Source organism: Sinohyriopsis cumingii, chromosome 12 (assembly GCF_028554795.1).
Source record: "Sinohyriopsis cumingii isolate HCF-2022 chromosome 12, ASM2855479v2, whole genome shotgun sequence".
Lineage (NCBI taxonomy): Eukaryota > Metazoa > Mollusca > Bivalvia > Unionida > Unionidae > Sinohyriopsis > Sinohyriopsis cumingii.
Genome location: NC_142972.1, coordinates 41,597,072 through 41,616,699, shown reverse-complemented (window position 1 = coordinate 41,616,699; position 19,628 = coordinate 41,597,072). Strand labels below are relative to the sequence as shown.

The 19,628-nt window shown below is 33.5% G+C and overlaps 1 protein-coding gene across 15 annotated transcripts in view; it reads right to left on the bottom strand.

Annotated features, from left to right (window-relative positions):
• LOC149786326 (androglobin-like) overlaps positions 1 to 19,628 on the bottom strand; it is a 303,462-nt gene that overhangs the window by 91,619 nt on the left and 192,215 nt on the right. For 11 of the 15 annotated variants that reach the window (XM_089976736.1, XM_089976732.1, XM_089976733.1 and 8 more), the window contains 9 exons: positions 17,930 to 18,107; positions 17,531 to 17,624; positions 16,381 to 16,546; positions 12,448 to 12,564; positions 10,302 to 10,446; positions 9,621 to 9,822; positions 8,771 to 8,834; positions 6,920 to 6,946; positions 1,085 to 1,240 (listed from right to left, as the gene is read on the bottom strand). In XM_089976736.1, the coding sequence (XP_089832862.1) occupies positions 1,085 to 1,240; positions 6,920 to 6,946; positions 8,771 to 8,834; positions 9,621 to 9,822; positions 10,302 to 10,446; positions 12,448 to 12,564; positions 16,381 to 16,546; positions 17,531 to 17,624; positions 17,930 to 18,107 (1,149 nt within the window). The remainder of the gene's footprint in view (positions 1 to 1,084; positions 1,241 to 6,919; positions 6,947 to 8,770; positions 8,835 to 9,620; positions 9,823 to 10,301; positions 10,447 to 12,447; positions 12,565 to 16,380; positions 16,547 to 17,530; positions 17,625 to 17,929; positions 18,108 to 19,628) is intronic. The other 4 variants (XM_089976730.1, XM_089976726.1, XM_089976731.1 and 1 more) reach the window with 4 other exon arrangements.

The window sequence follows — 19,628 nt, the reverse complement described above, 5'->3', positions numbered from 1 at the left end:
GTGCGATCAGACTGGACAGCAATTCATTGGAATGTTGTTAAATAATACTTGATTGACATATGCCTTGCCCAGACAAGAGGTCAATATTCTGTGTCATATGAATGAGACTTTTGTGACTATGATCTATATATTAGATCATGTTGACTTATACTGCTACATGAACATGCAAGTACAATATTTATCTGCAATATGTCTTATGACCATGCAAACGCTTTAGAAACAAAATAAATTGCTAAACTTTGCTGCCAGTCTGCATTTATGTAAAACTGGTCCACTTTGTAAAATATCTGTATAGGCATCAATCATATATATCGTTGTATAAACAATTTTAAGATCTGGTATATGTAATGAGACAACTGCAGATAAATATAGATCAGCAATAAAAAATATACCATTCTACAGAGAACTATCCCTTGAATATAACTGATAATAGTCAATACTTGACACGCCATACAAAAATTTATGTCCCACCATATTGGATTTGGTTAATTCCTTTTGATGTATCAGTACCAAATTATTCAAATTATTATTTCATCTTTCTTGCACATAATTATGAATTACTGATAACCAAGATGTAACACAAATGTCTATTTTAAATGAATTAATGACACAAACTAAAGAGTTACACTGGCTCAATGGTTTTTGTGCTGGGCTCTAATCTGAAAAGGTGTGGATTTTAATCAAACCATCAAATCAGTCCAGGTCAGTCACCATGGTGTGTCCTTGGGTAGGAAACTTTAATCCAATTGCCTCAACACTAAATAACCAACTTGTGTTGCTGTGTCATAAAACACCCAAAACAACAACCCACCAAGCTGAATGATGTTCAATCAACTCATGCAATATTGTATAATTTAACATGCTACACGATATCCTATCAAATAAACAATTTTAAGATTTGATTTATTACACAATGTTAAGTATTGTGCATTACCCAATGATATTGCTAGGTGGTGATTTTATGTGATACACCACAGTATGCTTAAGTCTTTATGACATAATGTCACTATGCTATTAAATTTTGCATGATAAAATAGGTTACTGGGATAGTTCCCTTTGAGCCACATGCCATACCGATACTCACACCAGATGTAGCAAGAGTGGCAGGGGAGGAAGCTTGTGCACTATGGAGAAGGGAGGAATTTTGACCAATCCTAGAGGGTGAAGGATTTACCCCAACTGAAGGTGCAGACTTTTTGTCTGCCTTACTCTGTGGCAGGCCTACAGGAGGAGCTACACTCTGCAATGTCAAATAAATAAATCACAAGGGTTAGTGACATGCATATCACAGCAAACAATTTGTAAAAAGTTGGTAATAATATATCACACAATTATCTATGAATTTGTTATTCTGTTACAACATGTATTAATAAAATCTTAGCACAGGTTGCAAAACAATGTATTAATAATTTGCACAAATGAATAACTTTCAAACCCATGTAAGCAAAATGTTATTTTTCAATGAGTTATGTAAATAACTTCAACATCATTACACTCAAAGAATACTCATCAGAATATCTTGTATTAATTGACTATGCTTTTGATAGAGCGAAACAAATGACAAGCAAGTAAGTTAATGTTTGAATGTTACATTATAATCTAAGTAGCAAACAAAAATGACTGGACCAACAATAAAATATGTGCACATTTAAGAAAATAATCACATTAAATAATGCATTTTTCATTTTTGTCTAACTTGGTCTTTTACAGAAAACAATCTTATTGAGAGTGAGCAAACAATAATACATTTTAGAGTTCAATAAAATAATATGCTTAACAGTGCTTATATACTGATGCATTTATACACACACACACACACACACACACACACACCCCGTCACTCATTTCACTGATCAAATTTTGCAGGTTATTACACAGTGATGTGTACTGTTCACATTTAATACAGGTCTTTTACCCAGAGGCCTATCTTGAGTAATGGTCATTTTGTGCCCTCTCTGCAATTTTCTTCATATGATGTATATTATATCACTATACTAGTATTATTTAAAAAAAAATATATAAGCTTTGTGCTATCATACCAGCTGTCATTTCAGTATTTAAATGATCTAAAATTTATCATTCCAATATTTGAATTTTTTTAATTATTTTTATATATTTATTTACTTATTTATTTAAGATTCAGAAAGTTTACGCTATAATAATAACTGAAAGTAAGCCAATGAAATATAAATTTCTTTCTGGGCAATCTGGTCTATGTCAAAACAAACTGCATTCAAGAACACAAGGTCATCATCACCTGAATGTCAATCCCATGCTCAAAGAACCATTGTAAAGCTTGTGACCTTGACTCATGTATAAAAAGGGGTTAGCATATGTGTTTGCAGATGAATTGTCGTTGCTTACAAAGTGAAGGAATCTGCAGTGTTGAGCCATTTTTGTTGTTCAAGCTTAAATAATGCTGACAAACATTTAAAATAAAAGGAAATTAAAAAAAAAATGAAATGAAAAAAATCATGTTAAACTGGTAAATGATTGAAACATCTCAAAATATGTTTGGAAAGTGCACAAAATTGTTGCTTCTACAATGACAATAACTGTGCAAATGCATTAATAGGTGTTTAATGCAATTAAATGATGTTTACACAAAGAATGAAGTCCAGCCAGGGCCCGAGATATGGATCAGTTCAAGGTCAGGTCAGTGGACATGCACACTAAGTTGGATTAGCGATCAGCCAATCAGAGACAAGGGTCTACTGTGCTGAGGTAGCTGACTGCAGTCATTCACTTTACAAGTGATCAGCATCGAGAGTGGTCTGTTTTATTTTGTATACAGACGTGCTTACAAATCCACTCTAGATATAATGTGACTTTAGTCTTGGCAAAGAGTTTGACACTATCTATCTATTAGTTCTTCGTATGCTTTAATATCATATATGCAGTTCACCTGTCAGTCAGTCCAGCTAGAGGTACATATGGTCCACCTGTCCACCATTCCATATATTTTATATTGTGTAAAACATGAAATAACATAACATAGATGCTCAAATAATTCTACAAGAATTTACACTAGTAAGTTTGATGAAAAGAAAACTAATTCAGCTTCTCATCAAACCATTCTTAACTAAATTCTTTTTACATAAGAAAAGAATGTCAGTAATGTCTTGTCTCTTAGGTGGCCTTTTCATAACATAATCAGTAATGTGATGTGTGTTAGGTAGTTTTTCATAACATATCAGTAATGCGATGTGTGTTAGGTAGTTTTTCATAACATATCAGTAATGCGATGTGTGTTAGGTGGCCTTTTCATAACATATCAGTAATGCAATGTCTGTTAGGTGGTTTTTCATAACATATCAGTAATGAAATGTCTGTTAGGTGGCCTTTTCATAACATATCAGTAATGCAATGTCTGTTAGGTTGTTTTTTCATAACATATCAGTAATGCAATGTCTGTTAGGTGGCCTTTTCATATCATATCAGTAACGCAATGTGTATTAGGTGGCCTTTTCATAACATATCAGTAATGCAATGTCTGTTATGTGGTTTTTCATAACATATCAGTAATGCAATGTCTGTTAGGTGGCCGTTTCATGACATATCAGTAATGCAATGTCTGTTAGGTGGTTTTTCATAACAAATCAGTAATGCAATGTCTGTTAGGTGGTTTTTCATAACATATCAGTAATGCAATGTCTGTTGGGTGGTTTTTCATAACAAATCAGTAATGCAATGTCTGTTGGGTGGTTTTTTACAACAAATCAGTAATGCAATGTGTTTGGGTGGTTTTTCATAAGAAATCAGTAGTGCAATGTCTGTTAGGTGGCCTTTTCATAAGAAATCAGTAATGCAATGTCTGTTAGGTGGTCTTTTCATAGCATATCAGTAATGCAATGTCTGTTAGGTGGTTTTTCAAAGTAATCTGCACTTTTTCCAATCATGTTTTTGCAGCATGACAGTATTTCTTACAGTAATCTGTATTAGTATTTTATGTTCAGCCATTAAAGACAGGACTTTTTAAACTAGGTGGTTGCAGCGGTAGAAAAGGAGGTTAGACCTGGCTATCAAATAACTAAGCAAATAAGCATCCAACCAAATACACAGTCAGAGCTCTGATCACATCAACAGTCTGCAAGAATATAACACAGCTGAGTAAATCTTTTTATACACAAAGCCATGTCTTCAAGTCTATCTTTTTGGATAAAACCATGAAACTTTAAATAAATAAATGACATAACATAAAATTTCATTTTGCATATAAATGTGACATTACAGCTTTAGAATACAAAATAACAAAATTCTAAAATAAATATCAAAATGAAAAACTGAAACACAAATTATAACATTTTAATCCAAACATTGTTAAAAAAAGTAAACAACCCAACAGTTCACCATTTACCATAGAATTTAAAGCAGTAATGGTGGCTCCCAACTTAAACATTAAGGATGTCCCCGTAGGAGGTCGTGACCTTTCCTTGGTCTATATATAATACGGAAAACAGTACATTAAACACTATCACTATGCTAATCAAGGTGATTTTTTTCTCAGGGCTTTTTTTCTGACCTGCTCTCATAAAATATCCCCAGGAATGAGAATACTATAAAATCTGGATTATTATTAAGTGTAAATGCTGACTTTAAAATCAGTGGAGACTGTATGTACTTATTGCAATTTATGAAAATTGAAATACATCACAATACAACTATGCATAAAGTTCCAATATTTATGATCACCAACCAAATTATTACAGCATATTACATACATATAATTGAACAATAAAATAGTGATATGGAAAAGATCATAACAAAGCAAGGTATTGTATATAAATAAACTGTCACATTTTATCATTTATTTAATAACAGAATACTCAGCAGAAAAGTGAATTTTACTTCAGAAGTTTTTCTTTTATATAAGAATATTTTTGCAACAAATTTACCAAAGGCCCTTACATTCTTACTTTCAATAGATGCTTACTTTTCCTACCAATATGTCAATGGTCTTTATGTGCTTACTTTCAATATCTGCTTTTTGTCATCTTTGACATATTATACAGAATAATAATTACAAAGCAAAAGTAAAATGTTTGTGGAAGAAAGTTTTGGATGCATTCTCCCCCCTCCCCTCAAAATCTGTTAGAATGTATGTTCAGTGAAAGTACTCACTACATGGTACCTAATGCCACCAGTTGTAAGTATATTCTGAAAATTTTACAAACTAAGATGGAGTTCATATCTTAGATTGTTTAAAAAATGTTTACAAGTATGCCTTGATTCCTTATTTCATCTCATAAATATGACTCTTCTGGGAGTTTTTTTTTTAAGGTTAATCTTTAATGACATCAGAAGTCATGCTACCTTAATGGCATATGAGATCGTGCTACCTTAATGCCATCTGAGTTCATGCTATTTTAATGCCATCTGAGGTCATTCAACCTTAATGACATCTGAGGTCATGCTACCTTAATGCCATGCTACTTTAATGCCATCTGAGGTCATTCAACCTTAATGACATCTGAGGTCATGCTACCTTAATGCCATGCTACTTTAATGCCATCTGAGGTCATGCTACCTTACTGCCATCTGTGGTCATGCTAACTTAATGCCATGCTACTTTAATGCCATCTGAGCTCATTCAACCTTAATGCCATCTGAGGTCATGCCACCTTAATGCCATCTGTCATCATGCTACCCTTAATGCTATCTGAGGTCATGCTACCTTAATGTCATCTAAAGTCATGCACACATCCTAGAACGCATACACTAAAATTTCTGATTCCCATGTCCCCAGGTCTGCATTAACTATATAGTAAAACTATCAACAACTGACACCAAGTGCATATTCCAGAAATAATTATGAAATTCCCAAAGCTCTCACATCTAGATAAATTTTGACTAAACTGATGCCGTAACTGAATATAACAAAGAATATTCTGAACACAGTGCAAAAAGGCTTTAACCATGATTTATCTTTTGCATATCATTTTGTTTAGGTGAAACACAAGCACATGTAATACAACTGCCATCTGTTACAATGATCTCCAAAGGAGTTATGTACGGATCAGGGACCAAACTAATACAGAAACCAAAATCTACATCAACACCTGACACATGTATAATTACTGAAGGAGATGCAAAAAAGTGAGTGAATATTTTTTATGCAAACAATTAAATAATACATAACTATCATTTTGGTATTCATTATCTGTGACTATTCTTATTCATGAAGAATTAAAAAGAAATACCGGTACATGCAATTTGCCATCTTGTGCATCCAACACCAAATTTGTTCAAACCCATGTGTGCAAGGCATGATCTTTTTACCATCTTGATTATTTTACATCCTGGATGAAATTTTTTGCATCACTGCAACTCCTAATGCCATACAAGCACATCATGTAGCTTAACTGATTATGACTGGAGCACATACATAACAGAGATTTTCCCACCATATCCATTGTCAGACTACTGGAATCGGACAAATTTGCCCAAGAAAGAATTCAATTGGGAATTTTTGGAATAAAAAATAATGCACAGAACAGTCTAAGGCAGTTAATAAGGAATTGTCGTAAACGAGTTACAGAACAATGCTGAACAATCCAGCTAGCAAAATTTAGCAAAACAGGAATCAGATATTTTTACTTATTCTCTGGATCTCCAACCTTGCTCATCTCAAAAGAGAATTTTCATGTCAAAATTGAGAAAATATACACATTTCATGACTGGGAATTGGGGCAGAAATTTGACCCCAAAATGGGCATAGGAAAATCCCTGATTTAACATCAAGTCAACCTCATACAGTTCATGCAACTTAGAGCTGTGCTAAAAGAAAGAAATGAATAACAGATACATAAAAAAAAGGTGCACTGTATTACAAGACCTCTGAGCGTAAAGAATATTATACATCTAAATGTATAAATCTATTAATTGGCATGCAATGTGGCAAACCAACTTTACAACAAACCTGCAGCTGGTAGATTTTTTCCAATTTCTATGCATGAAAGAACAGAAATATAATACTAAACTTAGCATATTCCCATTCTAGAAGCCATAATGTCTCAACAGTGTTGACTTGGCTTAGTACAAGCTGTTTGAAAAGGTGATGATTTTGTCAGTCTGAACTGAAAAATCCTAATAAAGTTGTAAGAGTGTGTGTGTGTTTGTGTGTGTGTGTGTGTGTGTGTATGTGTGTGTGTGTGTATATATATATATATATATATATATATATATGTGTGTGTGTGTGTTTGTGTGTGTGTGTAAAATTGTAATTTACTTAGTAGATACCATAGAAATATAACATCTATTAGATCTGTAAGTATCATATATTTAAAATATATTCGAAAAATTAATTTAAATAAAATTGGGAAAATGAAGTAACAATTCTTAACATCTATTAGTTCAAAGGTAAAAGATATTAACACGAAAAAGAAACAATTAAAAAAGATTGAAGGTACAATTTAGAAGGATTTCTGGCTTATTGATTTCTAGCAGCTTTTCTCATTTGTTTAATGATTTATCACCGTCCTGTTCTAGAAATGTTAAATTTGTATACACTGAATTAGGCAGGTAAATACACTGTCTCTCTGTGACCTTGATCTATAACTTTTGGATCAATGAGTTGCTTTGAATCTGGAGGTCTGCACTCATTGCTGCATTAAACAGTTGCTACATAATAATCATTATTTTGTGTTACAAGTACAAGTTACAAGTACATATTGTTAGCTCTTGTAAGATGCACCTACCAAACATTCCTTTAGTGTTAACTTTGTACTGTGCTCACTGACACAACAGTGCACAGAGTCAAAAAGGAGGAACTATTCCATGCAGCAAAATGGTAGTTCCTTTGCATATTCTTTCTTATAGAGATATTATGGGGATTTTTGAGAAATTGAATGAAAAAACAATTCAGGATAAAAGTATTGGGATTTATGGAGGTCTGTATTGGTTAGAGACCAGCATTTCTAACGTAAATATCTGGCCAAAGAACTGCACGACAGAAATGGACCCTGCATGACCTACTAAAGCAAAGATACATATATCAGATGTGACTTGACAAAATTAATTCTAAACATATATGTATGAATATGTACAATTATGCATAAGCAAAGATTACTTATGTATTGTTTATTAGCAACTATAACAATAATGTATATATAACTGCTTTATTTCAGTAGCAAACCTTTTAGATAGCATAGTAAAGTATGGAAATTATATTTTATCTACATAAGGGGTGGGGGGCTGAAACACACCCAAAGAGTTTATTTCATGTCAATACCAGTTCATACTGAAAAACTTTATCCAAAGCCTAAAAACGCTGTTAGTGGCAATGCTACCACCAGAAACATGACTGCTATGTTTCACTTCCCACTAAGAAGGTCTCAAAAATAATAACTATCTGGAATGGGAAACATGTCTAGAAACAAGCACTAAAACTTTATCTCACCCTTATGAAATCACTTTTTGACAATGATCAACAAGCTCAAGTACAACTGTAATTAAGACTGAAAAGTTACCAAATTTAATATATATATTTATGGAAAAGGAAATAAACTGAAATTAACTTATTTAAAATCTTAAAAAAACCTCCTATACTTTAACACATTTCAAGTATGGTTTTGTGTAAAAAAGTATCCATAAACTGAATGAAATAGGAAATAAGAAAAACGGAGCATTCATTGCAGTATAATTTGTAAACCATCCATCAGATTCTAGTGCCTTGATTTCATTACAGCAATAACTACTTAACTAATTTAAATCAGACTAGAAGACATGTCTAAATTACAGACTTACTGACATTTGCAGATAAACAACTGACCTTGCTATCGGAATGCTTGACAGAACATGGATAGGTACTTGGCTTGTGGAAAATATATAGGGTCCTGTGGGAAAGAACAAAAACTAATAATTTGCAATAACAATTTCTGTGAGCTATTACAAAATTAAACATGAATATATATATATATATATATATATATATATATATATATATATATATATATATATATATATATATACTTTTAATGAGTTACTGTTCTCAAATATTTACAAAATTGCTCTTCTTTTTTTCTATTAACAATCAACAAGTTATGGTTAACTTAAGAACTGAACTAATTAAGGCCGAGTACCATATTTTTGTACAAAGTGGCAGTAACCTTGTCCCATTGTTTGTGACATCATCACATATTATATTAGATCTAGCAGAAGGAATTAGAAGATTTAATTAATCTAGACATTTTAAAAGCTTTTTAAAAACCTAAAACCCAAAAAAATGAAATTGACACAACTTTTGCTCTAGGCAAAAATATCATCAGTTCTGGAACCAGAGTTTGCATCAGGCTTTAAGACTCAATCTTAACAGCTCTAAAGCAGATTAGTTAAACAATAAACATACAGATGAAAATTTACAAAAACAAGGGAGCTAAAATCATGAGGAAAGAAAATGAAGCAACTTTACTTATCTGTTTATGCATGGACAAAACAGCTGATCCAAAACAACATAAACTGGATATCTAACCAACCGGTTTTATGAAATTCTCTTTGAATCTAAGCTGCTTAGAATCACTCAAAAGTAATTTTCCTTTTCTATTTGAAGCTTTGTTTTATATCTATATCTCAGTAGAGAATGAAATATATCTCACAGCCATGACAAGTGAATTTTCACTTACTTGAAGCACTTGCAGAACTCGGTGAAGTCGATCCAACGCTTCTTTGACTTTGGCTCATCATCATGGGTCTCCAATGGTACAGGCACTGTTTCTCCTTCAAGATGTGGCTCCTCTCCTACAGGAGGGACAGCCAAACCACCCTGGTCCCCATTCATGCCATGAACAGGAGATGGCACATTCTTTGGATCTTGAGGCTTTGTTTCTGCAAAATACATGTACAAACAAATAAGATGCTAAAGCAATAGACAATCATTCTAATAGTCATTCCAAAGCTTTTTTGGTTGTTGCCACCATAGATAAGGTAACGGAGCTGGCGTAAAACTGAAAACCTATCAATAACTGCCCTAAAAATCATGTTTAAAATATTTTTCTCACTGCAGGAAAAGCCATTTTGGAAGTGAAAATTCATACTAAGCAGTAATGTTATAAAAACAAAAAAACAATGATACACAAATATAATTAACTTTCACAGTGATAATCCAAAAGTTATGCTATATATTAAACATTTCTCTTAATAGAAAAACAACCCCTGTAATGAGTTTAGTCCAAAAGATAAAAAAAAACTGGTCATTCCAAAGAAAGAGAAGAGAAGACAATGCAAGCAGAAAGAAATTTGACACATTAGACTATGACACTTATTGAACATTTTTGATGCAGGAATTGCATATCTTGGATATGTACCTTTCTCCTTTCCTTTTTCTTCATCTTTTTTAACTGGCTTGGATTCTCCACCTCCACGACTGCTGCTGGCACTTTTGCTCTGCTCCCCCTTTTGCTGATTTGGTGGTGTCTTAGGAGCTCCCTTGTTATCAGCTTTTGTAGATAGCTGTGATAAATTTACATCCAATATACAGACACCAAAATAAATGCATTATGAATATATCAAAATATGGATCACAAAAGAACTGTATCATTGATGAAGTAAATCTGCAGAACATAAAACTGCACAAGAAAGTAGTGAAAAATATTTTTGCTCACACTACAGTGAATAAAAAACCCATGCAGGTCTGGGGATGTAGCTCCATTCCAACTGTTATACAAATTTGCTAGTAGTTTAATTGTTACTAGTGTTTTCAGTACGCCACACCAACCCAACACTCATACATCCATTCATAAAATTTGTTGTCACTCTTGCTGTCCGGTGGTTCGGGGCATACACAGCAGTAATGGATCCCATCTTAGAATAGTTCCTCTGTAGTGCATATACTTCATCATGTGGTACAAACAAAAGTCAACTAGAGATGATATATCCCTCCAGGTTCCCTTATTACACAAAGAATCTTAATGGAAGTACCTTATGGTACAAAACACTCCACTGAATTTTTTTTTTTATCTTATTACCCAGTGGTGCTTCATACTAAGTTTAGCTAGTACTTGTGCTGCACTTTGTTTCCTTGGTAACACACAAAGTATTAAATACAGAAAATTCTAAATAGGCACCTCTGCATAACTGCACTATTAGCTTGACACGTGTACATTTTTGACCAGTCTGAGTTATGCTCTGGAAATGAAACTGCTTACAGACAGACAGTCAAAGCAACAGTATACTCCCTTTTCCCCACCCACCATATTACATAGAGGAAGATTTTTAAAAAAATGCACCACCAAAATGTCTGCTAAGAGAAAGAATGATTAGTCCAAACTTTAATATATAAGAAGTACATATCACAAAGTATATACATGGAAATAATATGCATCATGTGGTAAGTCTGTACAAAGTATACAGGGAAGTGATATGGATCAGGAATTTTGCTGCCGAAACAAAGAGTGAATGGTGGAAGGTTCATAAAAGAAAAACTAACAAAAATGTCACAAATACTGAAACGCAAGATATGTGAACAGCAATATGCACATGCAGATAATATTTTGAATGGTTCTGAACTGAAAATGCTCCAAAAATCAAAGTGTCGATCATGGATTGATGGATGAACAGACATATGGATGAAATGATTAAAATACTGAAACTGAAAAACTGTACATCTACACTAAGAGTCCTTTAAATGTACCAGATTTAACAGATATATCTTAAATGGTTGCAATTTTTGTCATGGAAACAAAATCATGGATAATGGATGGATTGATGGACAGAATGGAAAAGAACTTAAAAGACTTTGCAACTGAATAATCATGAACAGCAAAAGGCATATCTGGACCACTTGTCCAATTTGTCTACAAAGTTTCAACGACTGAGATACCATGAACATTCTGAGAGTTATAGTCCCAAAAACAATGTGATTATGGACAGGTTGCAGGAAACATTACTCATTATATGGAACCAAAAATTACAATTGTTGTTCACGTGACCGTGACCTATGACCTCTGGGTACATTAATCATTAGGGAGGTGCCTCTGGCCAAATGTAGACTACCTACAAAATCTAATGAAAATTGGGATTCAGGAAGTTTAACTTTCATGAAAAAAATCAAAAACAATACAATGTAGGCTGCAGTGACCTTGATATTTCACCTCTTAACTTCATATCAATAGGAAGCGGCATCTGCCCAAGTGAAGACTCACATTTTCAGCTCTAATGACCTTGATCTCAGAGAGAAAGAAAAAAATCCCACAATAAACTAAACTGCAGCTAATCAAACTGCTTCACTTACACGCATAAAGCTATAACTACATTCCACATATCTCTGATCAGCCAGGAGAAGGCAGTGGTGGTAATCTAACAAACTGAAAGTGAATGGATGTATATTAGCTGCCTTTTCTGTTTCATACATGATTTCAACTTATGATCATAATGTTTCATTATACTGATTTAGTATACCATATTAACTTAATTATTACATGATTATAATACAATACTTTCAAGGTTACATACATCCTGAGGAGTGTTGGACTCCCGTCTGGTAGCAGAAGTTCTTCTTCCTGATTTCTCTTTCCCTGGTGTTGATGGCTTGCTGCCACTATCCCCTTTGACTGCTTGAACTTCAGGGAGCTGCAGAAATATGGTTGATAGTTAAAGTTATCTATACCAATTCTAATCTTGCTGTTTACTTGTGCAACTAGAGATATTTTTGGTTTTTGGATCATAAATAGAACTTGAGACTGTTTATTTGACTGCTTGTATTTTGTGGGGGTGGGGGGAACTGAAAAGCCTTGCACAGATTTTACATTTTTAACAAGAGCCCCTCATAGGAATTTCCAGAAATTCAAGATAAGACCATCTCTTTTGAAACGATCAACTTCTGGAATGGTGTAGTTACTCTGGCATCAATGATCAACTTTTGGAATGACATAGTTACTCTGGCATCAATGATCAACTTTTGGAATGATGTAGTTACTCTGGCATCAATGATCAGCTTTTGGAATGATGTAGTTACTCTGGCATCAATGATCAACTTTTGGAATGATGTAGTTACTCTGGCATCAATGATCAATTTTAGGAATGATGTAGTTACTCTGGCATCAATGATCAATTTTAGGAATGATGTTGTTACTCTTGAATCAGTGATCAACTTTTGGAATGATGTAGTTACTCTCACTAAGATGCATCCACATACCAATTTTCATCCATGTAAATGAAATAGGGTACAAGATAACATTTTTTTTAGTATTCTGATAAATTCAATTAATTATAAAATGCTCCAAGAAATTATATTATTATGACAAATTTCCTTTTATTTTTCAAGTTAATACAAACTCAGTAAATTTTATCTGCTTTTATTTGACATTGTACGAAGTCAAATTAATTAATATTACTGTCATTGACTTAAATATCTGGACACTAAAAATAATTACTTTTCTCTGTGTCTGGATAACTCATGTACCAATGAAAAATATAATTTTCCATAAAAATATTTTCTGGAAAATTAATATATGTTGACATGACTGTGTACTAATGCAAGGTTGAATCTAGAATTTTGTAAATTTGGGCACTGTTCACCCTCCCCCATGCTGAATGAAATTTTATCAACATTGGGTTCTCTCAATTGGGCATCAAAAAGTAGCTAAAATAAAAGCTGTACAAAAGGAGAACTATAATATATCCTTTTATTCACTAGTGTTAAAATATGGAAATGAAAATCCATATTATTTCCCAATCTTCAGTTCATGTTTAAAATTATTTTTTTAACACTTGCCCATAAAAGTAACCAAGCTACATTTCCACCATACAATCACACATATGTCCATCCCTAAACTTTGAAACAGCACTGAATGCCTGAACTTAGCTGTCACATAAAAGTACAATTCAAATAATGAATCTCCAACAACACATCCAGTACATTACAATTATAACAAGGAATTGCAAAGCAACATACAGCTGAATATCATGTGTGATCACTGACATTACTATCATTAGTGTCTATGCTGATTATTCAAATTCCTCAGCAAAACAAAACAGTTCATATCAAGATCTGCTGTTGCATCATTAGATGACAGTCATGAAGTGAAAGACATCAACCTCAATATGTATGATGTAGGGGAGGGGGTAGTTGATGTCTTACTGCCACGCCAACCACTGCTGTGTAGCTCATTTCAACAGCATCAACAGGAGAACATATTGACACTGTTGCACAACTTAGCCTAAATGCTTTTTCATACTATACTTCCTTATTGATAAAAAACACAGGTATGATCATGTGGTGGCATTTTTCTGTTCCTTGAAGAGTATTAGAAGCGGTGGAATATCAAAGGTGGTTGAAATATGGGTTCAATTTCTTGAATAAAATGAATATGTCTATTTATATTCAGCCAAACATGATTAAACAGACTCATTTTATTCCAGAACTTTAGTTCAACCAAATTCAGCATTCCTCTGATACTATCACTCTTCTACCACAATAGCAATACAGTACATGAGAATCATTTCTACATTTCTTGATAATAAAGCGTGCATAATTCATGAAAATCTGTGCCCAATTGTTACATTCTGCATCATTATGCCCACACGGGTTCAAACATTTTTGAATGAAATTTTAAAATTTAGAGAGATTTTCACAGTTACGCATCCTAGTATCAACCATGTTGATGATGCATCTGGCATGTTCAATCCTGGTCAAAAGTGTTCAAGGCAACCTAAGTTGCATTATAACCTTGCTAACCAATAATGAAAACTTTCACATGAACGTTTCAGTGTTTAATAATACAGCCACATTTGTGCCAAGGTGATATTAAATACTATGACCTACATATCATTTACAAATAAAAAATAATGGTCTCATGTTTCTCCGTTTGATTTTTTGTTTGTTTTAAAATACCTAAGTCTGTTTGTCATGCACATGTGCTGCTGTTGCCAATGAATGTGAACAGTACTGGCACTCAATCATATAATTACTGTGACATCTGGACAAGTTCACAAACTGTGGCTGATATTATGTTAATTGTATTTGCCAATCCAATTAATTAAAGCCCAACAAGTCTCAATCATTCATTGTGTATATAATCATGATCCATATGACCGGAGTAAGTCCTAATAACAACATTATTTTTTAATATAAAGTGTGCGTGTGTGTGATTTGGATTTTTAATGTAGCTTTAACAATTTTTCAGTCATACTGTTACAATGTCTTCGGTGTGATAGTTTATAGTGATGTCTAGCAATGGGGTATCATGCCGCAGACACATGGCATCACATTATCATGACCAGTCCTATCACTAACCTCTTAATGCTGAGTGCCTAGTGAGGCAGCTGTTAGTACCAATTTTATAAGTCTTTGTTATGATTTGACCAGGGTTTTAACCTGTGACCTCCTGCATCCGAGGTGAAGGCTCTAACCATTAGGCCATCGGAACGGTCTTATAACATAAAGTCTTTGACAACAGAATGTATCACCAAAATTGGGCTATATATACATCTATTTATATTATATTACCTATGAAAATCTTAAAGATAATCCAAATTTTCCTTTAAAAAAGCCTTAACCAATCGTGTTATTACAACTCCAAATATGACTGCCCATAATATGTAAATGAACCTAATCACATGGACTGGTTCAGAAATTTAATTACAGAATACCATTAATAGTAATGATATTAAAGGTATGAAGACCAGCAAACAACATCCAACATGAGCTTATTTTTGTGTGTGCGCAGGTGTCAGCTGAATGGCACTTTTAACGCAACACTGGTTCCGTCATGCGAGAAAATAGGAGCTAAATGCCTTTCTCACAAACAAGCCAAGGAGTCAACCCTGGCCTGCCAGGGCTTGAAATGACCCAATGACCCATGGAGTACGCATTAGACACTCTACCAAATGAACTCTGAATTACCAAGCTCCCCCAAAAAAGAATCCAAGGGAAATATGAAGCTCATAACACTGATAAGGCCAGAACTTATAACACTCATTTGTCTGTGATGTTGACTGTTTTATCACAAATAAATATCCAACCAGTTTAGCTTACTGGAAAACGGAAAATGAATATAGTATCCAATATACCTGTTTAAAGACTTTATACGAGACCAGTTAATCCACTTAACTGAGAATATTAATTGTCTACATAAAGTCCATGGGTATATCACACTCAGTAACCAGGACTTCTGGAGGATGTCAACTGTTTTGATTGCTGCCTATTGACAATATCTTCAGTTATTCTACATGATAATAATGCAATTTTCACAGTCGGATGGCTGTCTATTCAAACACCTGTTCAAACGTAAAGTTTTAGTTCTCATCAGCTTTAAAACAAAACATACCTGGTCTTTGTAAATGTTTTGTATAATAAAAAAGTATTACAAATTTTGAAAATTTCGTGTCTGGAAAATTAAAAGATCTGGATTTTAAACAACTTTTATATTTCATGAAGACTCTGACCTGCTGATGTTCTTGTTGCTGCTCTGCCTCTTCTTTCACTTTGGGTTTTGGAACAAGATTCACAGGTTCTGGCTCAGGAGCATTCTCATCAGTTTCCTCTATTGCCATCTGGCTCTGTGGCCTTGACCTTGTTCCACCTCTTTCCAGAGCAGATCTGGGGCGGTGACTATAAGACATATGAAAAAAATTAACGGTTTTCTTTTTTTAAATGACAACATACTGCTTCTGACCCCACTTTTTAATGCTTTTTTTCTAACTCAGAAGCTGTAAAGATACACTTCATTTTGCAGTCAGTAGTTATGGACCCCAAGCAGTATTACTTTAGTATAAATACATGTTAATTTTGATTCATATGTTGTTTCTTCTGACTTTATGTGAATGAAATGACATAAATTTGCGTTTTCTCATTCAAAATTTCAACATATCACTGTAATGGTCATAAAAGCAAAGTTTGTAGCGAATAGCCATTTTCTATATTTCTGAGGCATAAGCATACAAAATAACACTTAATACCCAGGAACAAAAAAAATATGTTATGCGGTATCATTATTATTATTATTATTCATAAGAAATGCTTATTTTTAATAATATATTTTTCCTTTTATGATTACCTTGTGTGAATTTTAAAATAATATTTACTGAATTCTCCCATTCATGAATCAAGCATGCAATAAACTTGAATATGTGTTCATAGTTGTGATTTTTGTAATGTGGAATCAAGCATTTATTGTGTGAATCATGAATGATGGTCATGAGACACTTATAGGTGTGTAAAATAAGACTGACATTCAAAAGATCAACATGAGATAACATCATGACAAAAATTGCATTCTCCAAACGACTGATATGAAACGGAATAAAAGAAGTACCAAACATCTGGTATGCATTCCTGTATAACAATGGATCCACTCAGCTCCCAACATTGGTACAATAAACACACAATTCTCTCATAAGATCCTAATGCTGGCAGTGAAAGAGTAAATATAGGTTTATCTGACAATTAAGGAATTCATAAAAATCATAATTTTGGTTAATACTATTTTGCTTCTCTTTCTGATCTCTTCTTCCAGTAATCCTTTGTGGTGTCAATTTTTTTTGGTTGATGTTTTCTCATGCAAATCTTTGCCTATATGAGGGAATGGATACTTACGTGTCTGTGGGAATGGGGACTGGGCTGACTCTATAATTGACAAATGGGGAGGTGATCTCCAGGCACTGGATTGGCTTTGGCGGCTCTGGCTCGGCTGACAAAAAAAATTAAAAATTAATTATCTCAACTGCTATGAAGGTCCTTCTCTGTTGTGACCATGAACATTAATCACTGAACCTCCAATTAACATCATGAATTTAAATCAAAAGACCTACAGTAATCTTAAAAGTCAAACTGAGAGAAGCAGACAATGCCAGGCAAAACACTATATAATTGTGACTGATCATAGACAAATGTTGACACAAAGACAAAATTCAGTTTTTAAATAACACATTTTACTAATCTTTTATGATTTACTATTAATGAATTCTGATGGAATAGAAATTTGGCTGAACGTACAAACGGGTTCATCTGAGGGAGTGGTTTTCTTCTTGCGTGGCCGTATCAGCTTCCAAGCTGGGATCTTCTCAGGAGGAGGTGGGGGTTCAAGGGGACAAGATCGAGTCTGTGTAATCAGCACAGGGTGGGGGTAGATATGAGATAAGCCATTCTGTCTAAGTCTTTCACTAGCATCAGCCTGCCGAAAAAGATTCAGAAATATTTTTCTAAGAAATATGGCACAAATGTAAGCAGTACATATATATGCACGAACCTAGCAATGGGTACTTCTTCGTTTCTGTCTTTTTAAAATCTGCCCAGACATGTAAAACTGCATACCTGCCGAGAGTTTTACATAAAATACAATAAAAACATAAGAGTACCATTATACACCTGCCCAGTGTTTAATAGTCCCCTTTGTAGGTACGGTTTTAGAATTTTTATCTCAAGCATTTGTCAACTCAGCCTGTTATATAGTCAAAATTAAAAGTAAACTAAATACTGTTTGTAAAACAGACATGCTCCCACTGCTCTATAGGCTACTCTGCCAACCCCAAAACGTCCATGTCCAAAATGTTTAGAATATATTCAAAATATTGCTATAATGGCCAGAAAATCTAATTACGTCACCTGGATATGCACAGAAACATGCAAGCTAAATTTTATTAGTTAAATCAAGCTGTTTTACATAATGACACTAACAGGGTTTTATCCTATAATAATGGATGTATAACAACTTCAAAAAACATGTAGTAAAAAACCTGACAAATTGTTGTAATTGGCTTGAAAAACAAAATGGACAATTAACATAAAAATAGAAATATAATTATAAAATTTCAATTTGTCTATTTTCAAGTAATTTTGCTTTAAACATGCTATCAGGGTTTTCATTTTGTTTACAAAAAGTTTCCAGTACAAACAGTTCGAAATTGAAATAGTACATTACGAGTGTGTCATGTGATAGAAAGTATTACACATCTTTTATGTAAAAGCCTTTTCATTAGTCAAATTCTTGACAATTTGAATCCAAAATCAATAGGCCTTTTTCTTGTTTTAAATGGATGGCATCCAAAAACTTTGGTCAAGGTATCAAACATAGAACTGACCTTTCAAATGCAAGCAAATAACAAAGTCTGGTCATACTTTGTGACATAAGAGTTGACTTATCCAGTGGAAACCATTTTCTGTCCCTCTGGCATTAACCTTTGACCTTTTAACCCACTATCAATGGGTGTCTTTCCTGATTCACATGCAAACCATTTACAATCTTTAATTAAGGTATATTTTAAGAAATTCTATGGATATTGCTTCTGCTTCTTTCAGACACTGAAACATTTATATTTGACCTTTTCATTCCAAAATGAATAGGTGTCTCCTTCATCTCAATCCACTAAATTTCCTCAAAGTAGCTCATAAAAACTCAGGTTGTCTTGGGAAAGCCATTCTTCTTAGAGTCACAATGACCTTTAACCTTTGATCCTAAAACAATACTTGTCATTCTTATTTCAAATGCAAATGATTTACAAAGTCTAGTCAGGGCATCTGATATAAATGTCACGTTATTGTGTTAAAAGTTTTCCATCTTCCTGTCCATGGTTTCTACCTTACTTCAAATGCAAGCTAATTATAATGATTCATAATGGTGGATGGTAGAGAATTCAAGTTATTATGCTCAAGCAATATATGGAACAGACAGCTGGACATATGGACTGAGGGAAGA